At 49.9% G+C, this 19,597-nt stretch overlaps 2 protein-coding genes and 3 non-coding genes across 5 annotated transcripts; all 5 read left to right on the top strand.

The window, feature by feature from the left end:
- Positions 1 to 1,806: 1,806 nt before the first annotated feature.
- On the top strand, positions 1,807 to 13,292 carry PABPC4 (poly(A) binding protein cytoplasmic 4). Its single transcript, XM_010226356.2, has 15 exons — positions 1,807 to 2,004; positions 6,541 to 6,734; positions 7,010 to 7,125; positions 7,602 to 7,741; positions 8,006 to 8,100; positions 8,677 to 8,814; positions 9,353 to 9,448; positions 9,940 to 10,212; positions 10,486 to 10,573; positions 10,735 to 10,854; positions 11,368 to 11,495; positions 12,007 to 12,100; positions 12,224 to 12,354; positions 12,443 to 12,542; positions 13,259 to 13,292. The coding sequence occupies exons 1-14, from the start codon at positions 1,812 to 1,814 to the stop codon at positions 12,527 to 12,529; spliced, it is 1,893 nt and encodes a 630-aa protein (XP_010224658.2). The 5' UTR covers positions 1,807 to 1,811; the 3' UTR covers positions 12,530 to 12,542; positions 13,259 to 13,292.
- On the top strand, positions 9,083 to 9,212 carry LOC148593415 (small nucleolar RNA SNORA55). Its single transcript, XR_015913731.1, has one exon. It is a non-coding gene; the product is annotated as a small nucleolar RNA SNORA55 (small nucleolar RNA).
- On the top strand, positions 9,726 to 9,857 carry LOC148593414 (small nucleolar RNA SNORA55). Its single transcript, XR_015913730.1, has one exon. It is a non-coding gene; the product is annotated as a small nucleolar RNA SNORA55 (small nucleolar RNA).
- LOC148593413 (small nucleolar RNA SNORA55) lies at positions 10,985 to 11,118 on the top strand. Its single transcript, XR_015913729.1, has one exon. It is a non-coding gene; the product is annotated as a small nucleolar RNA SNORA55 (small nucleolar RNA).
- A 903-nt stretch (positions 13,293 to 14,195) lies between the features above and the next one.
- Positions 14,196 to 18,234, top strand: PPIE (peptidylprolyl isomerase E). The gene is made up of 10 exons (XM_088531104.1): positions 14,196 to 14,235; positions 14,440 to 14,538; positions 15,274 to 15,317; positions 15,732 to 15,758; positions 16,272 to 16,353; positions 16,437 to 16,537; positions 16,931 to 17,054; positions 17,132 to 17,317; positions 17,930 to 18,072; positions 18,164 to 18,234. Exons 1-10 carry the CDS (start codon positions 14,205 to 14,207, stop codon positions 18,230 to 18,232), a joined length of 906 nt encoding a protein of 301 aa, XP_088387230.1. The 5' UTR covers positions 14,196 to 14,204; the 3' UTR covers positions 18,233 to 18,234.
- Positions 18,235 to 19,597: the final 1,363 nt, after the last annotated feature.

The following is a 19,597-nucleotide window of genomic DNA, read 5'->3' as shown; positions in this document are numbered from 1 at the left end:
TTTTTTTTTTTGCACTCCCGGTTGCTTTTTTTGGCTCGTGATGCAATCCCGAGCTGCCACCTACTGGTGACATCCCCAAACTAGGGAGAAATCCTAAAGCGGGATCAGCATTTGCTTGAGGACTTGGCCATCCTTGTTGAGAAATTCGGCCACCTCTTATTGATGTTACCGAGGACCTTTCGGGACCTTGGGACCGTGGACACATGATGATGGAGCCACTGGGAAGACCAGGATGGGACTTGGCTACCGTGACCGTTGGGAAAATGAGCACGTTAAATGTTGTAACCTTTGCTCCGTGTACCCCTGAGAAGGAAAACCGGGAGGATCTCCGGCATCTCCGGCCACCAGCTCCAGCTGCCTTGGGGTGTCTGAGAGGAGCAGGAATGGGGGGATCCCTCAGTTCGTCTCAGGAGTGAGAAGGACTGAGGTCCCGGAAGAGCCCAGGCTCCCGCTGAGTCTGCAAGCAGCGTCCCCGTGGGAGGGGACACAAATGTCACTAAATATGGTTCTAATAAAAGCAAAAGGGAGGTTTGTGTGGAAACATATTCCTCAAACTCCACTGTGTTTTACTCTAACTGTCCAAAACCTGCCGCTCTCCAACAAAAGGCCTATGGAGCCAGCAGTGTTATTGATCGGGTTATTCCTCAGCTCGGGACAGGGGATGGGAATGTCCACGTTGGGCAGTGCAAGTTTGGAGGGAGAGCTCAGGCCTCGCTCCACGTGGGGAAGGGAACGAGGAGGCGGATCGGGCATCGCGGCGCTGAGGGGGTCGCGGCCGCCATGTCGCCGCCTCAGCGCCGGCGCGGGGCAGCGCCAAAATGGCGGGGGCGGAGGAGGAGGAGGAGGAGGAGGAGGAGGAGGATGGCGGCGGCGGCCTCCCCTTCCCGCCCTCCTCCCGTCTCGCCTCAGGCCGGCGGGTCCTCCCCCCCGCTGGCGTCGCTGCAGCCGGGGTCGCTCCGGGCCGCGCCCGCCGCCTCCTCCGCGCGGCCCCGCGCCCGCCGCCGCCTATAAAGGGGCGCCCGCCGCGCGCGGCCGCCTCTCCGCCCGCAGCGCGTGACTCGGGCCCAGCGCCGCCGCCGCCCCGGGGCCCGCAGCGGGATCCCGGCGCTGCCGCCTCTACGGGGGCAGGGAGGGCTCGGCGAAGCGCGGGGGCGCCGGGCGAGTGCGGCCCCCGGTCCGGTCCCGGCCCGGCCCCCCTCGCGGCGCGGCCTCCTCCGCCCGGGAGCCCCCGCTTTATAACGCGACGGAGGAAACCGCCTCTCCACAGGCAGGTTAATGCTATTATATACCGCAGGGATACTTATTTTCCCTAGTTTTCTTCATTTTGGTTTATTTATTGCTGTTATTATTTTCTTTTAAATCTCCTAAAGTGGCCTTGGGTCTGGAGTAATTGGGGATAAGTTGTACTGGGAAGGGGGGTGGCAAAATAAGGGAAGTGTCTTTAAGGTGATTGGGACACAGTCTTGGAGCTGGAGGGGGAAATGCTGCAGTGAAGTGGAGTGGCTTTGGGTTTTGGCTTGATTTACGAGCCCTGGTTTTGGGGCGGAAAAGTCTGACTTTGCTTTTTGCCCCTTTCCAGGCCTCCTGCTGTCCGGGCGCTTTTGGTGCTGTGGCCTGGCCGGGCGGTCACCCCCGGCATCGCTGCTGTCCCTCTGCTCCGCGCACCTGCCTCATTCAGTGAGGTTTTCCAGCAGGATTTTGAGCTTTCTCCCCTAATTAAACACTTGCTACAAGCTTTGTTTTAAAATCTCGTTGCTCCCCTCAAGCAATCCCCACCTTAGCGTGCGCGGGGAGCGCGTGGCGGGCAGAAGATGAACGCGGCGGCCAGCAGCTACCCCATGGCATCGCTCTACGTGGGCGACCTGCACCCCGACGTCACCGAGGCGATGCTCTACGAGAAGTTCAGCCCCGCCGGGCCCGTGCTGTCCATTCGGGTCTGCAGGGACATGATCACCCGTCGCTCCCTGGGCTATGCCTATGTCAACTTCCAGCAGCCGGCAGACGGTAAGCGATATCTGTGACTGCATTTGTGGCTTTTTCTTTCCTTTTCTTTTTAGTCCCCTCCAACCCACCCTTTGCTGTTTGTATATGCTACCAAGTACCTTTGCAATTATGGTGTAAGCAACCACTTGCAGTTGCAGAACTAGAACATTTGCTGCTCCAAAACCCTTTACAAACACCTTAGTAATATATCTCACAGATAGGACTTTTTAATTTGTTTTTGTTTTGTTTTCTCACTTAAAACTTTGGAGACTTCAGTTTGTTCCGATTCAAACATGAGAATAATCATCATATTCTGTTTTGTTCCTGTGAGGATTTGGGCTATCCACGTGGATCTCCACACTGTCAGTCCTGGCAGGAAAGCTTCACAACAGTCAGCTCTGATCAAACAGTTCCATTAACTGTCTTTGACTACCCACCCCTATAATTTAAGATGGAGATGTGGTAGGCTGCAGATCATGCTATTTTTGCAAATAGCCTGGTGGGTCTTCTAGCTTGTGGTATTCTTGCAATAATGGGAAAGAAGGCACAGTGTTTAATGCCTGTAAAACCAGGTTTCTCACACATAAAATCCATGCCCAGACTCTCTTCTAATACTCTAGTTTGGCCCCTGTTTGAGCAGGCATTCCAGAGCAGCAGAAGCTTATGAAAGATGGGAACAGAAGAGGTCATTCTGGAACGTGTCCTTTCTGGAAGGAAAGTGGGTCAGCATTTTCCGCCCTAGATCTCAGAGCCTTTGCTTGTTGCCTAGTGCAAGTTTATTGCTCTGTGCTGTAACTTAGTAGTATCTTTATAAGATAGTCATTTGCAGGGATAAACACAGCCAAGCCTTTTTTCCTTGAATCCAGAATCAGTTCATAACACCCCAGGCTTCAGCTGCAAGTAACCCTCCTATAGCCTTTAATAGGTTGTCCTGCTTTACAGGGTTTTTGACAGGGGCTACAAATCATGATCTTTTTGTTACATAGATTTTGACCCAGTCAATCCATTTTTCTTTCTAATGTAGAATATAGAGGCATTATTGCAGACCTGCTGTCCTGCAAACCAGTAGAGACCATGGAATGAACTCTTGCCTGGACTACACTGTAGTCTGGTTGTGACTTCCCACCTGTTGTAGCTGTTGTAGCCTCCACACCTTTCCTTGGGATGCTGATGGATCCGATAGAGCGCTTGGGGTCCTTTCCCTTGACAGGCTCCTAAAAAGCTGGCTTTCACCCCGCTGCATAATGTCATTCATGAGCCTCTCCAAAGAGCTTTTTTTCTGTAGGCTAAGCCATGCATTTGCATGGTTTAAAACCTCCTCAGCAAGAAGGAAAGAACCCATAACCTTTTTTTCCAGGAATGCAGGACCAGAAATGCACTTGGAGTTCATTCTACAAAAGGTCTGGGAAAGAGGCAGTGTGTTTTCTACCCCTGTCCTTGTAGGGATCAATTTTGGTTTATAGAGTGTTGCTAAATTGCTACAAAGTTGCACATAAAAGTAAAGAATAGTTACTTTTTTAGCATAAAGTTTCTTTTCGGGGAGGTCCCTGTAGATGCAGTGTTACTAGGTTTCAAGTTTTAAAGAAACTAGTGTGTAATAGCTTGCGTTTTGCTGGCACCCTAGTGGAAAGAGGTAAATACTTCCTAAACCTGAGGAGAACCACATCTTACCTGTTTTGGGTGGGAAAATAGGATATCCTTAGAACCAGAGAACCAAGCTGTGAGACCACAGAGCAACTCAGTATTTCAACACAAAATAGCAGCAGAGCCCTTTCTAGTTAGGGATGACCAAATATGACCAGGAGATTTTTCTGTCATATCCTAAACCTGCTGTGTAGTCCCAGAATGTGTCTAAATTGGTCCAGCCCTTATACTTTTCTTTGTTTTGCTGGATAACATATTGATGCTTGACACAGGAAGGGTGTTGAGCTCATGGACATGAGTTTTCTTGCTGGTGGTCTGCTGCAAAGGGGTTATTTTTCATGGAAATGAGCTCTTCTGCCTTCGATTGCAGGTCTTTGGTGTAGCAACTGGAGTGCTGAACCCTGAATCTGCCATACTGTGATAGCCAGATTAAGGAAAGGCTTCAAAGTTGGGGCTGTGGAGGCTTAGCCATGGTATTTAATATTTATTCTTTTGACTTTAAGGCAAGAGGAAAGAGAAAAGGCTTTTTTAAAGAAAAGCTGAATCCCCTTTTTCATGTTCCTCATGCAATCTAATTGCGTTCTTGGGTTTCATACCATGACAGTCACGAGCATGACAGTTCCGATGATGAAACAGGGAAGCTTTAATACAGCTGTAAAGATAAGATATTCTGGAAATGCACAGAAAACAGCACATTCCCCAAGCCAAGAAGGAAACCAGAGCTGGGATTAGATAAGTGCCTCTGAGAAAGAAAGGTGTACAGAAACACATAAGCTTTTTTTTGTTATTTTCCTTAAAATCAAAGATAAGTGCAGGTGTGAATTTGAAAGGGAAGGGTGGTTAGTTACATATGTTAGCTTGTTTTTGGAGGCCTAAAGCAAACTTGAGGCTTTTTCCTATCCAAAAGGCTGGGAAGAGGAATGAGAAGGAAGGGGTTATCTGTGTGTGCAGTGTTATATATGAGTTGCAATTGGGTCTGCTGGAAGGATGACAGGAACCAGTGGGAGAGAAATAGATACAGGAACTGAAGTGGCTGCAGCTTTGTGGCTTAAATAGAAGAAAATGAGAAGGTGCTTGCTCAGATTAAGGAAATGAGTTGGATTTCTTTAGTCTGAGTCATTCCCACCACCCCTGCTGCTCCTTTACAGCTCTTCCTGGGTACTGGTGTGATGTGATTACACTTCTACCTGTGGGAATGGCAGCTTTCCTCGAACTAAGACGTGTGTCTAGAGCTTTTTTACCTCCCTGCTCACACAAAGTGCTCGAGTGAATTCCAAGCAGCATAGAAAATAAAGCAATGCAAGCAAGCTACTGAAACAGCAGTGCAATAGTGTCTGCCTCTAGGTAATAATGCTGAAAGCCTGAAAGAGCTGGGGCTAAGTTCATAATTAGCATATATCTTAATTGCTAAGGAGTTTGAGGCCTCTCTCTGGTTGCGTGCCGCTGCTTCATCTGCTTGGCAGCTTTCAACAGGAGCCCTGTTTCTGCTGCAAATGGTATATACGCTTAGTTAGTGTCCCTGCCAACACATGCTTCTGGAGGACCTTTCCTGCTATAAATAAACATTGCCAAATTTGACAAGCTGGACTTGGTCGCCTTCTGAAGCGCCTACTAGGAATGGGCTGCTGAAAACTCCGTGGAGTCGTGTTGGTTCAGAATAGCAATTGAAGAGTTATTTTAGTAAGCCAGTTAATTGAGTTTAACACCTTTGACTAAGCAATAGAGTTCTAGCAGGGCTAATTTTTTTCCTTAAATTAATATTTCTTTTGTTTTCTTTTGCAAACCTGACTGCTCCAGGAATGGAGTCCAGCAGAACTTGTTTCCCAGCTGAGGATGCTCTGAGTTTCTGCAGATAGTTCTGTGAAATGCTGATTTTTTACTATAGTTGCAATGGCAAAGGAGAAGACATTCAAGTTGGCATTTTCCTTGAATCAAATGTTCCTGAAATCTAATCAGCAAGTATCATTTGGTGACGTGGGTTAGAAGAATGGAGCCGTAAAAATCAGAGAGTTTTCTGCCATGTTAATATTCCTTTTTTTTATGCTTATCCCTCTTTTCCTGCCTCTTGCTGGGAATTAATGGTCTCTTTCTCCGCTCCCTCCATGCTGGGAGCGTTTGCTGGCACAGAAGTGTCCCAGGCATCTGAATTTTATGAACAGGATCCCAGTGCGTGTACGTAATGATCCTTTTAATATGTCAGGAGGCAGCAGAAATAGAATCGTGGAGGGGGGTTTGGTGTAGGTTAGGATGGCATTGCTGGGCAGCCTGAAATTCAGATAGAACACACTTCCCCTTTTACCAGACAGCTTGTATGGTCATTTTCCAAGGTTTTATCCACTGTGTACGGTTATGCTTAGGCTAAATACCTTAGGAATAACTTTTGGGCCACATGAATTGCAGGGGCTATCTCGTATCTTCTTTCCAGCCAGCCTCGTGTTCACGTGTGTTTTCCCTGGCACTGAACTGATAGGGGATGATTGGTTTTTTTCTTCTTTCTCATTAGAAATACTTACTGTTAAATGTGAGACTTGTGAAAAGCAAATAGGTCAAACAGTTATTTTTGTTCTTTTTTCCCCTTTTCCTTCTGATGCATATGGCAATCTATTTTCCTAATGAGGAATATAATTAGTTTATAAAACCCAGGCATTTTGACATTCATTTGACAGCTAAAGCATTCCTGTCATCTCCATTTGTCTTTTAAACCTATTGTGTACTTATTTAAGCACGTTTCGTGATCTTGCTGCAAAGACCTTCCTTAAAACATCAAGTTTGAAAAGGAACCAAGCCAAATGTAGTAATAAGTAGCCCTATTGTCCCAGCTGTCTCCATGAGCTGAGCAGCACCCCGGTGATGGAAGAAGTTATTTTTTCTAACAAGCCACTGCAATCTGTTCTTCTTGACTTCTCTTTGCAGCTGAGCGTGCTCTGGATACCATGAATTTTGATGTGATCAAAGGAAAACCAATTCGCATCATGTGGTCTCAGAGGGACCCCTCCTTGAGGAAGTCAGGGGTTGGGAATGTCTTCATTAAGAACCTGGACAAATCCATTGATAACAAGGCACTTTATGACACGTTTTCAGCGTTTGGGAATATTTTGTCCTGCAAGGTGAGCTGTGCTTGCTTGTCCATTGCACCATTGAGAAGATCAGATATGCTCAACACAAGGGGAGGGAATCTTTAAAAAGGCAGAGCTGACCAAAAGGCCAAGGATCAGAGAAATTATGTCAGTTTTGAGGACCACACGTGCTAGCTGGAAACAGTGGGTCTATCTTTGACGCTCGGCAGTAGCTTATTCCCCATGCAGGCCTTGAGTGTGAGCGTGGGGAAGGAGGTGATGTGTGTCCAGAGAGCTGACGGTCCCGTTTGCTTCCCTGTGCCCAGGTGGTGTGTGATGAGAATGGCTCTAAGGGCTACGCATTCGTGCACTTTGAGACCCAGGATGCCGCCGATAGAGCCATCGAGAAGATGAACGGCATGCTGCTCAACGACCGCAAAGTGTGAGTGTCACAGCCAGCAGCAGCAGCGAGCGCATGAGCCGTGATGCATCTCGGTATTAACAGGGACACACAAGGCACTGGTTCTCCTGGCCCGAGCCTTGGCCTGCCACCTCTCCACTACAGGGCTGGTGAGTGACCCTGCCCGAGCCACGGCCTGCTCTCTCTCCATCCCAGGGCTGCGGGGTTGCCCTAACCAAGCCTTGATCCACCTTTCCTAGCGGGCTGGGGTGGGTTTCTGCAGCCAAAACTCTCTCCACTGCAGAGCCGGGTGGGCATCTTTGGCTGCTTCTTTGTCATATATCAAGTGACTCTGATCTGTGGCCTTTTGTCCTCTTTTCCTCTCACCCTGCCTTTTCCCCATTCCTACTTCCTACTACACACTGTTTTTTTTGCCTTACTGAAAATCACACATACCTTTTTTCCCATTATTGAAAACAATCTGGTTATGTGTTTTTTCCCTTTTTATTCCCCCTTAGATTTGTTGGGAGATTTAAATCTCGTAAAGAGCGGGAGGCTGAGTTGGGAGCCAAAGCAAAGGAATTCACCAATGTTTATATTAAAAACTTTGGGGATGACATGGATGATGAAAGACTAAAGGAGCTCTTCAGCAAATATGGTAAATATAAAAACATATTTTAATGCAGCTGTAATTTTCATAACCTGTGTTAATCTGACAGTGTTGCTACCATCTGTATAGCTTCACCTGGGTCATTTTGAGGATGAACAGGAAGAACTGAGATGTGGCAAGTTGTGCCACGTGTTGGGCAGGAGGCAGAGGCTGGCAAACAGATGGGAGAGGAGGCTTGAGCTGTTATATGGAGTTTAATACTCTTGAAACAGTTCTGTATTTTGTTTTAATAGCCCTGTCCCTTTGCAACAGGTAAAACTCTGAGTGTTAAAGTGATGACAGACCCCACTGGAAAATCCAAAGGCTTTGGCTTTGTGAGCTTTGAAAAGCATGAAGATGCCAACAAGGTATGAGCAACTCTTGCGTGGCTTGGTTATCCTTAAAGAAGAAACTTACCTGGATTACCACAGGAGCCTGTTACTTCTTACCGAAATGAGATAAAACTCTACCTGAGGCCTAACCTCATCTAGGTTTTGAGACTCAAAACCTTTTGCACTTCACTAGCTTGCTGTTTCTCCAGATTATTAGATCCATATGGAATACAGTAAAATAATAAAGAATATAATTGCTGGAAGAACACTATAGTTGGGGGTTTTGGTGGAAGGAAGATGTCTAGAGTAAGAGAGCGGCTTAGAAATGTTCTTTTCCCCATAATATGATTGCCAAAATTTGGTGCTAACTGCAAGAAAAAAGGCTGGGGAATTTCTAAATTGTTGCTGTTAGTCCAGCACTTATAGTGGATAGTCAGCATAGTCTCTCCTGATAACACAGGATAAAACAAACTAAAGTTATGTGGGAGTAACACAAAGATCATGTGGCAACCTTGGCTGTTGGTTAGACAGGCTTTTGACAGGCTTTTAGCTGCATCAGCTACTGCCTTGTTTTTAAGAGTTGACAAATTTCTCTTTGAAACTTCCACCCAGGCAGTGGAAGAAATGAATGGAAAGGATGTCAATGGGAAAATGGTATTTGTAGGCCGAGCACAGAAGAAAGTAGAGCGCCAGGCAGAACTGAAAAGGAAGTTTGAGCAGCTAAAGCAAGAGAGAATCAGCCGGTACCAGGTAGGTCTGTTCCTCTTCTGAAGTTGTGTGGGTGCTGTCAGACTTCAGAGAGCTTCACAAAGGAAGCCACTCGTATCCTGTGGGACTTTCATCCTGCAAGTTAACCATAGGGTTACTTTTAAACTTGATCTGGGGACAAAGGGAATATCAGAGCATAGTCTAGATTACAAGATAAGATGTTGGGGGCACATGAGAACCTCTGTGATCCTTTGTGGGGATACCTGGAAGGATAGGAAGAGACAGCACAGTCTGTATGGCACTAGAGGTGGCATCTGAATCTTTCCCATCCTTGCTGTAGTGCTGGACTGGGGACATGCGATGCAACAGGAAAGCAGAGGAAATCCAGACAGGCTCCCTTTCACCACAGTGGGACTTGTCTCTACACCTTTGCAACATCTATTGCCTTTGGTTTTGGGGGTACAAAAAGAAAGTTATGCTAAACTAACTGTTCTTAAATTAACAGGCTTGGGAGATGAGTGTTAACAGTCAATGTACTCAAGATTTCTCCTTGTTGACACACTTGTTCTTTCTGTTCTAGGGAGTGAACCTGTACATTAAAAACCTAGATGACACCATAGATGATGAAAAACTGAGGAAGGAGTTCTCACCGTTTGGGTCAATAACAAGTGCCAAGGTATTTGGGGCTTTTGGGGTATTTGGAGTTTATGACCTGAAGGAGAAACTGTTATCTGACAAAAGGCTCAAGGGCAGTTCTTGTATTCCCTTGATTATTCAACTTCTGAGAATATCTGGACTAGGAAATAGGTAGATTTCAGCGGGTCGAGGTAGGATTTTGCTAATAACTCTTCCCATTGCCTCCCCAAGAGAGGAGGCAGGAAAAGCTCAACATGCCTGAGCGACTCCAAGCATGAAATTGCTCTTGACTGTTCCCCTGTGCGCGTTGAAGGGCTGCACCTGATCTTTCCCATTCCTTGCTGCCTAGTGCAGGCCTGGGGACACATGGTGCTTACAGAAAAGCAGAGTAAATCCAGACAGGTGTGTTTACTTCTCTGAATACTTGTCCCTACAACTCTGCAACAGTTCTCCTGGAGAATCTGACTTTTCTTGGTGGAGGGAGAATATAAGTTCTTGTGGTGCTTCATTAGCAATTGGTGTTTACTGCAGGTGATGCTGGAAGATGGACGGAGCAAAGGATTTGGCTTTGTCTGCTTCTCCTCTCCAGAGGAAGCTACGAAAGCCGTGACCGAGATGAACGGGCGAATCGTGGGCTCGAAGCCACTGTACGTTGCTCTTGCACAAAGGAAAGAGGAGCGAAAAGCTCATCTAACCAATCAGTACATGCAACGCATTGCTGGGATGAGAGCCCTGCCTGCCAACACAATCATTAACCAGTTTCAGCCTGCTGCTGGGGGTTATTTCATGCCTGCTGTGCCCCAGGTAAGCAGAGCTGAGTTAAAGTGGTTTTATGGGTGCTCTAACCCTGCTTGGACCTTTGGTTCAGCTGCAGCCCATTGAGCCTGTCTTGTGCCTATGGCCAGGCAAGCAGCTCCTAATGAGAGGTGCAGGGTTGGTGGAGTTAATTCTGTGGCTTTTGAGCTGCTGCCCTTAGGTGCATTGAGTGAGTGCTGGGAAAAACTGCCAAAACATGCTGGAAAAGAAGCTTGTTACTCACTTAGGTGCTCCCTCTGAGCTTGTCTCGTCTCTCTTCAGGCTCAAAGCAGACCCACTTACTATGCACCCAACCAGATGACACAGATGAGACCTAACCCACGCTGGCAGCAAGGGGGAAGACCTCAAGGTGAGCTGGCTTTGCTCGTATGGCCCTTTTGGCTGTGCTTTCCAGCAGGAATAGCTGGAACGCTCTCTGTTCGTGAACAGCCCCAACCTGCTGCTCGTAGCTGACCGTCCTCATTGCCAGTCAGCTCCGTTCTGAGGATTTCCCCTCGTTTCTTCCATCAGGCTTCCAGGGAATGCCGAACGCCATGCGCCAGTCGGGACCACGGCCGGCCCTGCGCCACCTGGCCCCTGCCGGCACCGCTCCGGCTTCCCGGGGCCTCCCGGCCGCTGCCCAGCGAGTTGGTAAGGAGTCTGCTCCCAGGATCTTCCCCCGTCGCGGGGAAGGAGGGTGCTATTAAGAGCTGACGTTTACTTCAGCAGATGGCTGTTAAACATGGGTAGGAGAAGGTTACTTTGAGCAAGGGCAGTGACAGCACCTGAATCTTTCCTATTCCTTGCTGTGCAGTGCAGGTTTTGGGGACAGTTGGTGCTATAGCAACGCAGTGGAAATCCAGACGGGTTTCTTTTCTTTCACCTGGAACTCATCTCTACAGCTCTGCAACATTTACCACTCTGAAAATGGCTCTGTGTTCAGAATAAAGCATCCAAATGCACTTTATTCTGGGGAATAAGTAGAAAATGCCTTAAAAGCAGGTATAGAATCAGGAGAGGATAGTTCTTTTTAAATAAACCGATAGGTTTTTGGAGAATTTCTAAACCAGCATTACTGTGCAGTGCATAGTTAATGCCAGACACCCCAATTTGCTTGCTGCATGTTGTTGTGGTGTGAAATTCTGGCCTACTCTTCCTTTTCAGGCGTTGCTTCTGCTGCACAGAACTTAGCTCCTCGTCCGCCCGTGGCTGCCCCTGCTCCCCGGGCAGCTGCTCCTTATAAATACGCGTCCAGTGTCCGCAGCCCCCACCCGGCCGTCCAGCCTTTGCAGGTAATAGTGCTCTGCTCTGTGAACTCTGTGCAGGCAGCCCAGCAGGTTTTACACAAAGTGTTTTTGCAGAAATTCCAAGCTAGTTTATTTTTTATAACCCAGACAAGAAGAAACTGTAATTATATTAAAAAAAAAAAAAAAAAAGTGCAGTTGTGCTCACATATCTCTGCTGGGGGCAATAATTGATTTATCTGTCTTATTCTAAGCCCTTTTTACCCATAATTTGCTGTAAGGATATTCTTCCTGACCGTCTAGTCACACTTTTGCTAGCTTTCATTCTCTCATGTCTTTGTGCCCTCATTGATAGTGAGAATTTTGCTACTTGCCTCCCTAGACACCACTGCACAAAAAGCAGGCATGGGTGCTTTTCTCTATCTGTAGCACTTGCCTGAGTGGAAGGTCCAATTTTTATAGCCCAGGATATTTTCAGACTTTGACCGTGTGACATCTAGTTTTTGAGAGCAGGATTTGGAGCGTGTGTGCCTGACTCCTCACATCTGCCCTCCTGCAGGCACCTCAGCCTGCAGTACACGTGCAGGGACAGGAACCACTGACAGCCTCCATGCTGGCTGCTGCCCCTCCCCAGGAGCAGAAACAGATGCTGGGTGAGTGGAACTCCTGTTTTTACAGACCACATCTGACCTGTGATATCCCCTCAGCTTTCGGAGAACATCTTGATCAAAACTGGCCTGTCTGAACTGCCCTGTTGTTTGTTGTTCTTGCTCTAGGGGAACGTTTGTTCCCTCTGATTCAAGCTATGCACCCCAGCCTCGCAGGGAAGATCACAGGAATGCTGCTAGAGATTGACAACTCGGAGCTGCTGCACATGCTAGAATCTCCAGAATCCCTTCGGTCAAAGGTAAATTGCCCTGTTCCTTCAGAGGGGACATAGACTGGGACACCTTGGTCATGCTAACGGCTCTCCCTTGGATAACTTGTCTACCAAGGTGGAGGAGGCCGTTGCAGTGTTGCAGGCTCATCAAGCCAAGAAAGAAGCTGCCCAGAAGGTGAGCGTGGTTGCTGCTACCTCTTAAACCAGGAAGACTGGTGAGTGTCCCAGTTCTCAGCTTCAGTTACATTTCCAGAATCTAGGTAAATAAAGCATTATTGTTAGTGAATGCAGTCTGTCTTGAAGCCTATGTGTAGGTCTAGGTGCAGCACTGTTTTTAATCTACTCTTTCAAAGACCACATTTTTTTTCTGATTGAGAATTAAGGCAGGAGCTGTAGAAGTGCACTTAAAGATCTCATATTTAAGCATCAGAAATGTGTTGCATGGGTTTCTGAAGTGTTTCCTAGTAGCTGACATGCCAGGGAAGGATAATAAGATGAGGCTTCTGAAGCTCCTAAGCCAGGAAATAAAGGCAAAAGATACCTAAGATGATCCAATGACTTTAAGACTAAGTAGACTGCTAAAGTAGGTTGCTAACACCAATTTCTTATCCTGACAATCATCTGCCTGCTATATATATTAAAGTATCAGTGTCAGGAATGTCTGTGTCTGTCTGGTGCTGCTTCTCGTTTCACTTTTGTGTAAGGTTTTTAATTCTTTAAAATTGTTGATCTGGGTTGCTCCAGCAATTGGCTTCTCTACTAGAAAAATTGAATGTCTTATTGAATTAGCAATGGATGCTATCTAGAACTGGAAAGCTTCTCTTCCTTGCAAGTTTTACCGGAGTTCTTAATGGTTCATAATGCTGGATCGTTCACTCACCTGCTGCGAAACCGGTGTGTGCAGGGGACTTGTCATTCTCTCTTCTTACAGGATGCAAAGAAGCCAAATAACCCCTTCATAGACATCAGCTCAAGATGTTTGAAGATTCTTCACTGTCCTGCAGACTTCAATGCCATGTATCATATCACATAGTTATACTGCATTTTGTAAATTAATCTTTAAAATATTATTTAAAAAGCCAACTCCATGAAGCTCTAGATTTCCAAAACCAGAATTAAGTTTGCAAGCTTCTCTGGGGTCAGGACAGAGTTACCCTTTGTCTTTTCTAAGCAGGACATTGAGGATTTCTGATTGAAAGTTGTTTTATTTTTTGTGATTTTGGTTTTAACTGAGCAATCCAGGTTGGGAAGTCTGGAAAGCATTTATCAATAAAGAAATAAAATCTCTCAGTACTCTTGTATTTTCTTCTCTAATAGAGTAAGCTACAGGGTCTTAATTCATCAAATGGAGGGGTGACCAGCTGCTCCATAATTAAAATATCAAGTTAAATCACTTTATCACTTAATTCCACCTCCAATTGATATTTTTAGGCACATTAACTTTGTACAAGGCCTGTTTTGGAGCAGCTGCCACAGGTTGAGGGTGTTGAGGGTGACTCTGCAGCACTGGGTGACACAGAAGCAGTGAGAGGTATTTTTCAAGTGGCACATTGGCCTTTTTTGGATCAATTTATTGAGTCTAGAGGAGAGCAAATCCCACTTGGCTCTTTTTATAAATATTTAATATTCTTCTCCCCCAAAACACTGGTATTTGACACTCCAGAAGGTGACTGCTCCTTCAATGCTTTGTAAACAAGCTGGGCTCATCGGGGCCCTAAAACCGCCCTGCCACGGCGGCTTGCTCAACAACAGGGCTATATTAAAGCGTTTAATTACTATTTAATTGCTATTTAATATTAAAAAAGCCGCTGGGGCCCGGGGCGGAGCCGCCGAGCGCTGCCGGGGCGGAGGCCGCGCGGGGGCTGGCGGGAGGCAAGATGGCCGCCACCAAGCGGGTCCTCTACGTGGGTGAGCGGCGGGAAAGGGAGCGGGAGGAAACAGAGCGGAGCAGGGCGAAATGGAGCGGTGGGAAGCGGAGTGGGAGGGAACGGAGGGGCGGGAAGCGGAGCGGGGGGAAACGGAGCGGCGGGAAGCGGAGCGGGGAGGGGGTCGGACCGTCCCCGGACAGCCCCGGAGCGGGGCAGGCGGCGCCCGGTAACGCGGCTCCCGCAGGCGGCCTGGCCGAGGAGGTGGACGAGAAGGTGCTGCACGCGGCCTTCATCCCCTTCGGAGACATCACCGACATCCAGATCCCGCTGGACTATGAGACCGGTGCGTGGCCGGCGAGCGGGGGGCTCCCCGTGCCCGCCGGGGTGAAGGGGGTGCCCCATGGGGCTGCTGGGCTGGCCCGGGGGCTTGTGGCTTTGGGGCTCCTGGTGTCACCCTAGGACTTGCTGGTGGCCCTAAGGGTTCCCCACTGCATCCCAGCGCTCTCAGCCTGGCCCTGGGACTCATCATCGTGGGGCTCAGCACTTCATCTCGGGACTGGCCACCTCATCCCCAGGCTCCTCTCCTCATCCTGGGGCTCATCCCTTCCTCCCGGAGCCTCCTGCCTTATCCCCAGGCTCCTCTCCTCATCCTGGGGCTCATCCCTTCCTCCCGGAGCCTCCTGCCTTATCCCCAGGCTCCTCTCCTCATCCTGGGGCTCATCCCTTCCTCCCGGAGCCTCCTGCCTTATCCCCAGGCTCCTCTCCTCATCCTGGGGCTCATCCCTTCCTCCCGGAGCCTCCTGCCTTATCCCCAGGCTCCTCTCCTCATCCTGGGGCTCATCCCTTCCTCCCGGAGCCTCCTGCCTTATCCCCAGGCTCCTCTCCTCATCCTGGGGCTCATCCCTTCCTCCCGGAGCCTCCCACCTTATCCCAGGGCTCACCGCTTCACCCTGGCTCTGCCGCCGGCTCCCAGGACTCCCGGCCACCCCCCTGGGTCCCCTCCTCTCACCCTGGGCTCCCCCGTCATTCCCAGGCTCTCTCCATCCCTGCTCCCGGTGACTGCTCCTTTTCTCCGCAGAGAAGCACCGAGGATTTGCCTTCGTTGAGTTTGAGCTGGCAGAGGTGAGAAAGGGGCAGATACTATTGGGAATTTCTTCTTCTTCCTCTGGGCATTTTGAACTAGCTCCTGCTCTGGTTGAAGGCAGCAGAAGTCTTGTTGATTTAAGCAGACGCAACTGAAGCCAAGTTGCCTCTCTGTCTTGCAAGCTCCCAGTTTTTCTGTTTTCTTTTGGGCTGAAGCGAAGCCACTGCTGCTTCCAAACCCTCCCCTGCTGCCCCCAGAGCTCAGTTGTCTTCAGCAGCTGTGGGTGGGTTTGTCTGGTGGGTTGGAGCATGGGGAGTCTTGGCATATCCAGGGCTTCATTAGGTGAGATCTCTCTCCTCCTCTCGCAGGTATTGGTGTAGGGGATCAAGTAACTCAGGTAGAAAGAAGTGAAGAAATGGCAATAATATATATTTTTTTTCCTCTTTGCACAGGATGCCGCCGCAGCTATCGACAACATGGTACAGTCCCTGCTCCCACCCGAGCGTGGTCCTGGGAAGCACAACTGCCGCTCTGCTCCTCACAGCGCGGGGCTTCGGCGTCCTCCTAGTAGGAGCAAGGCTCAGAAATCCCCCTTGGGCTCCCGTCCCACCTCTCTGTGCCCGAGATGGCCCGTTCCCAGGACAGGGAGTGCGGCAGCGGCTGCCGTTGGGGACAAGCATGAGCTGGAAATCACCCCAAACCCAACCTCAAGCAAAGTTTAGTGGCGGCCAAAGCTGTCTGCAAAATGGGGTGGGTGCAAGGACCAGGGCTCGAGTGCTGCTGTGGACCGGGGCCTTTGTCCCCTGCTTGTCCCTGCTTTGATCACGTTTGTTGCTACCAGGGGTCTGGTTGCAAGGTCTGGGGCCCTTGCTCCAAAAGCAGGAGAAGGGAGAGGAAGGAAGCTCTGTTTCTTTGACCTCTGCAGGGTTTTTTGGAAAGGAAAACATTTTTTTACCTTTTGGTGGGCTTTGTTTTTTTTTTCCCCTCTACAGAATGAATCTGAGCTCTTTGGCAGGACGATCCGTGTGAACTTGGCCAAGCCGATGCGGGTTAAAGAAGGATCGTCCAGGCCTGGTGAGTTGATGGAGATGGAGACCAAGCCGGTGACCAGCTCGGAGCCCCCGTTCCCTCCCTGACCCTTCCTTTTGCTTCTGCAGTCTGGTCGGATGATGAGTGGCTGAAGAGGTTTTCAGGGAAGACTCTGGAGGAGAACACAGAGGAAGGGGGAGCAGCGGCCCCCAAACCAGAAACGCAGGAGGTAGGAGAAAGAATTGAGCCAGAGCACGGGGGTCTCCTCTATGCAGAGGAGGGAACAGTAGCTGGAGCTGCTCCCCCCATGCTCCTTGAATGGCCTTGTGGGGTGGATAAATCATTATCTCAGATACCTCCAGATCTTGTGAGCTCTCAGAAACAGGGAGCCAAGAGTGAGTGGCAGCCCTGGGCAGAGCCAGTGTCCCCAAAAATTCAGCTACCCACAAAAGTTCTGCAGTTTTGTGCCCTGTTGGTGTTAGGCTGTTGCTGCTCACTTCTGTGGGGGAGTTTTGAAGCCATCGCCACCTCTGTTTGGGTCATGCTGAAGGCTGAGAGCTCGAGGCCGGCCATCTCTGGAGGGAGAACACAGGAAAAGTTGTTTTTCCCTTTCCCTGCCCAGGGCGAACCTCCTGCTAAGAAAGCCCGAGCCAACCCCCGGGTTTACATGGACATCAAGATTGGCAACAAACCTGCCGGGCGGCTCCAGATCCTCCTGCGCTCGGACGTGGTGCCCATGACCGTGGGTGAGGAGAGGGGCGGCTTCCGTGGGGCCGTCGCTTCGCGGGGCCGCAGGGCTCTTACCTCTCCCCTCTTCCAACAGAGAATTTCCGCTGCCTCTGCACCCACGAGAAAGGCTTTGGCTTCAAAGGGAGCAGCTTCCACCGCATCATCCCCCAGTTCATGTGTCAGGCTGGAGACTTCACCAACCACAACGGCACTGGAGGCAAATCCATCTACGGGAAGAAGTTTGATGACGAGAACTTCATTCTGAAGCACACGGGGCCAGGTAGGGCCAGCTGCAACAGTCGGGATCATGGAATCACAGAATGCTTAAGGCTGAAAGGGACCTCTAGAGGTCATCTAGTCCATCTGGTCACACGCAGGGTCACCTAGAGCACGTGGCACAGGGCTGCGTCCAAGCAGGTTTTGAAAATCTCCACAGAAGGAGACTCCACAACCTCTCTGGGCAGCCTGTTCCAGTGCTCTGGCATCCTCACTGTTAAGAATTTTTTCCTTAAGTTCCTGTGGAACTTTTGAAACTTTAGTTTCTGGACATTTCCTCTATTTTTATCAGTGGCCACCACTGAAAAGAGGCCAGAACCATCCTCCTCACTGCCTCCCTTGAGGTGCTTATAGACACTGGATGAGCCCCTGTTGCTACAAACAGTAAGAAGATTAACAGTTTCTAAGGCCATTTCCATCTTTCAGGATTGGGAGCGCTGCTCTCTGCATAATCTGTTCCTACCAGCTTGTATGGAGTTTCAATTTGCAGAGATGCTCCTAAATCTGGTGTTTTGCAGGGCCTGAGATGGGGTTTTGGGAGGGAGTTGCTCTCAGCTTGGGGGCTCGCGCTCTTTCCCCCAGCGCCGGGATGACCCCCCAGCCTTCCTCATCGCAGGGCTGCTGTCCATGGCCAACTCCGGCCCCAACACCAACGGCTCCCAGTTCTTCATCACGTGCGACAAGACGGACTGGCTGGATGGGAAGCACGTGGTGTTCGGCGAGGTGACGGACGGCATGGACGTGGTGCGGGAGATCGAGGTGGGAGCCAGCGCGGGCAGGCCGGAGCGCTGTCCGCCTCCCTTGTGCCCCCGCCTGCAGCTCCTGGCCCTGTTTTCCTCTTTTCTTCAAGGCTCAGGGCACCAAGGACGGGAAGCCGAAGCAGAAAGTGATCATCTCGGACTGCGGGGAGTGCCCGTGACCTCGGCCCCCGGAGCAGGCGGGATGGGGCCGGAGAACCGGCTGGATCGGGAGGCCCCGTGGGCTGCTCGCCAAGCCCCGCTGCGCCGATGCCGGGGAGGGCGCTCGGCTCCGGGCCGCCCGCGGCCTCCGGGTGGGCGCTTGTGTCACGAGCAGAGCGGGAAACATCCCGGGAAACCTGCGGCAGCCCCGAGCCGGCGGGACCAGGGCTTTGGTGGGTGCGATAAAGACTTTCTACTTGATGCAAATAAAGCTAATTTTAAAAGTATCGAGGCTCTGCGTTTGACTTCCTGCTGCGTGGGGTCGTTTCAAATGGCTGAGAGCTGCGTTTGCGCCTGCCCTTCTCAAATCCCTGGTGCTCCAGCAGTGTCTGCCCGTGCTGGGGCAAGAAGAGCAGAGCTGGGGCAAGAAGTGCAGAGCTGGGGCAAGAAGAGCGGAGCTGGGGCTGGTTCCATGCTCGTCCTCCACCCAGAACCAGCACCGGGCTCCGCTGTGGGTGCCTTGGGCCTCCGGCTCTGCACTGTTTGCTCCCATCAGCAGAGGGAGGCAGGAGGCCGGCGCGTCCGCACAGAGAGCAGGGACTTAGTGCTGCAAGTGCCGGGAGAAGGGCTGGAAAAGCAGCGCCAGGGAATGAATAAGCTCTTCGGGCCAGGGAAGGAAAAACCCCAAAGTGCTGAGGCTGGAGCGGGGCCGGCAGGAGCAGGGGACGGTTTGCAAGCGCCGGGGCAGTGCTGGGAAGAGGCGCTTGCGGAGCTGGGGTGGTGGCTGCTCATTTTTGGCAGCCCAACTAATTACAACCCAGGGGTGTTCCCTTTTCATAGGAAACAGCCCGTTGCTCTTATTCACCTGCTACTTTCCCCTGCTGTTCTGGGTTTGGGGAGGGCAAAGAGAATGTCGTTTTCTTACCGAGTTCACCATCCCCTGAACATTTCCATGGGCTCTGGTTTGGCTGGGATGGATATATATATATATATATATATATATACACAAACACACACACACGCACACATATATATACACACACACACACACACACACACACACACACACACATATATATATATATATGTTTGTATGTTTTAGGCATATATATATATATATATATATATATATATATATAGGGCATTTCTCTATGCCAGGTTCGTTATTTGCCGTCCCCGAGTCGCAGCAGATAAATAACAGCCTGTGCAAACAGCGACGCGCCCGGCCCGGCGCATCCGCTCGCCCCGGAGCCGCGGGGTTACGGTCAGGCACCCGGGTACAATTTTAGCCGATCCTGAGGACTTCTCATTGCAGAATCATTTCCGCAGAACAGCACGCTGCCGTGCCACAACATTTATTAAAAAGCAAAGAGAAACAGCAAGAG

Source organism: Tinamus guttatus, unplaced genomic scaffold (genome assembly GCF_059628265.1).
Source record: "Tinamus guttatus ecotype Peru unplaced genomic scaffold, ASM5962826v1 Tinamus_guttatus_pri_ptg000397l, whole genome shotgun sequence".
Taxonomy (NCBI): domain Eukaryota; kingdom Metazoa; phylum Chordata; class Aves; order Tinamiformes; family Tinamidae; genus Tinamus; species Tinamus guttatus.
The sequence above is the reverse complement of the archived record's forward strand: the minus strand, read 5'-3'. Positions and strand labels throughout refer to the sequence as shown.

Bases quoted from the DNA above. Each gene is read 5' to 3' on its own strand.
- PABPC4 (XM_010226356.2), top strand. From the start codon at position 1,812: ATGAACGCGGCGGCCAGCAGCTACCCCATGGCATCGCTCTACGTGGGC. The intron at 10,855-11,367 runs GTAAGGAGTCTG...CTTCCTTTTCAG, and splicing joins GGCCGCTGCCCAGCGAGTTG to GCGTTGCTTCTGCTGCACAG. The intron at 12,355-12,442 runs GTAAATTGCCCT...TTGTCTACCAAG, and splicing joins CAGAATCCCTTCGGTCAAAG to GTGGAGGAGGCCGTTGCAGT.
- PPIE (XM_088531104.1), top strand. From the start codon at position 14,205: ATGGCCGCCACCAAGCGGGTCCTCTACGTGG. The intron at 16,354-16,436 runs GTGAGTTGATGG...TTGCTTCTGCAG, and splicing joins AGAAGGATCGTCCAGGCCTG to TCTGGTCGGATGATGAGTGG. The intron at 16,538-16,930 runs GTAGGAGAAAGA...TTCCCTGCCCAG, and splicing joins CCAAACCAGAAACGCAGGAG to GGCGAACCTCCTGCTAAGAA.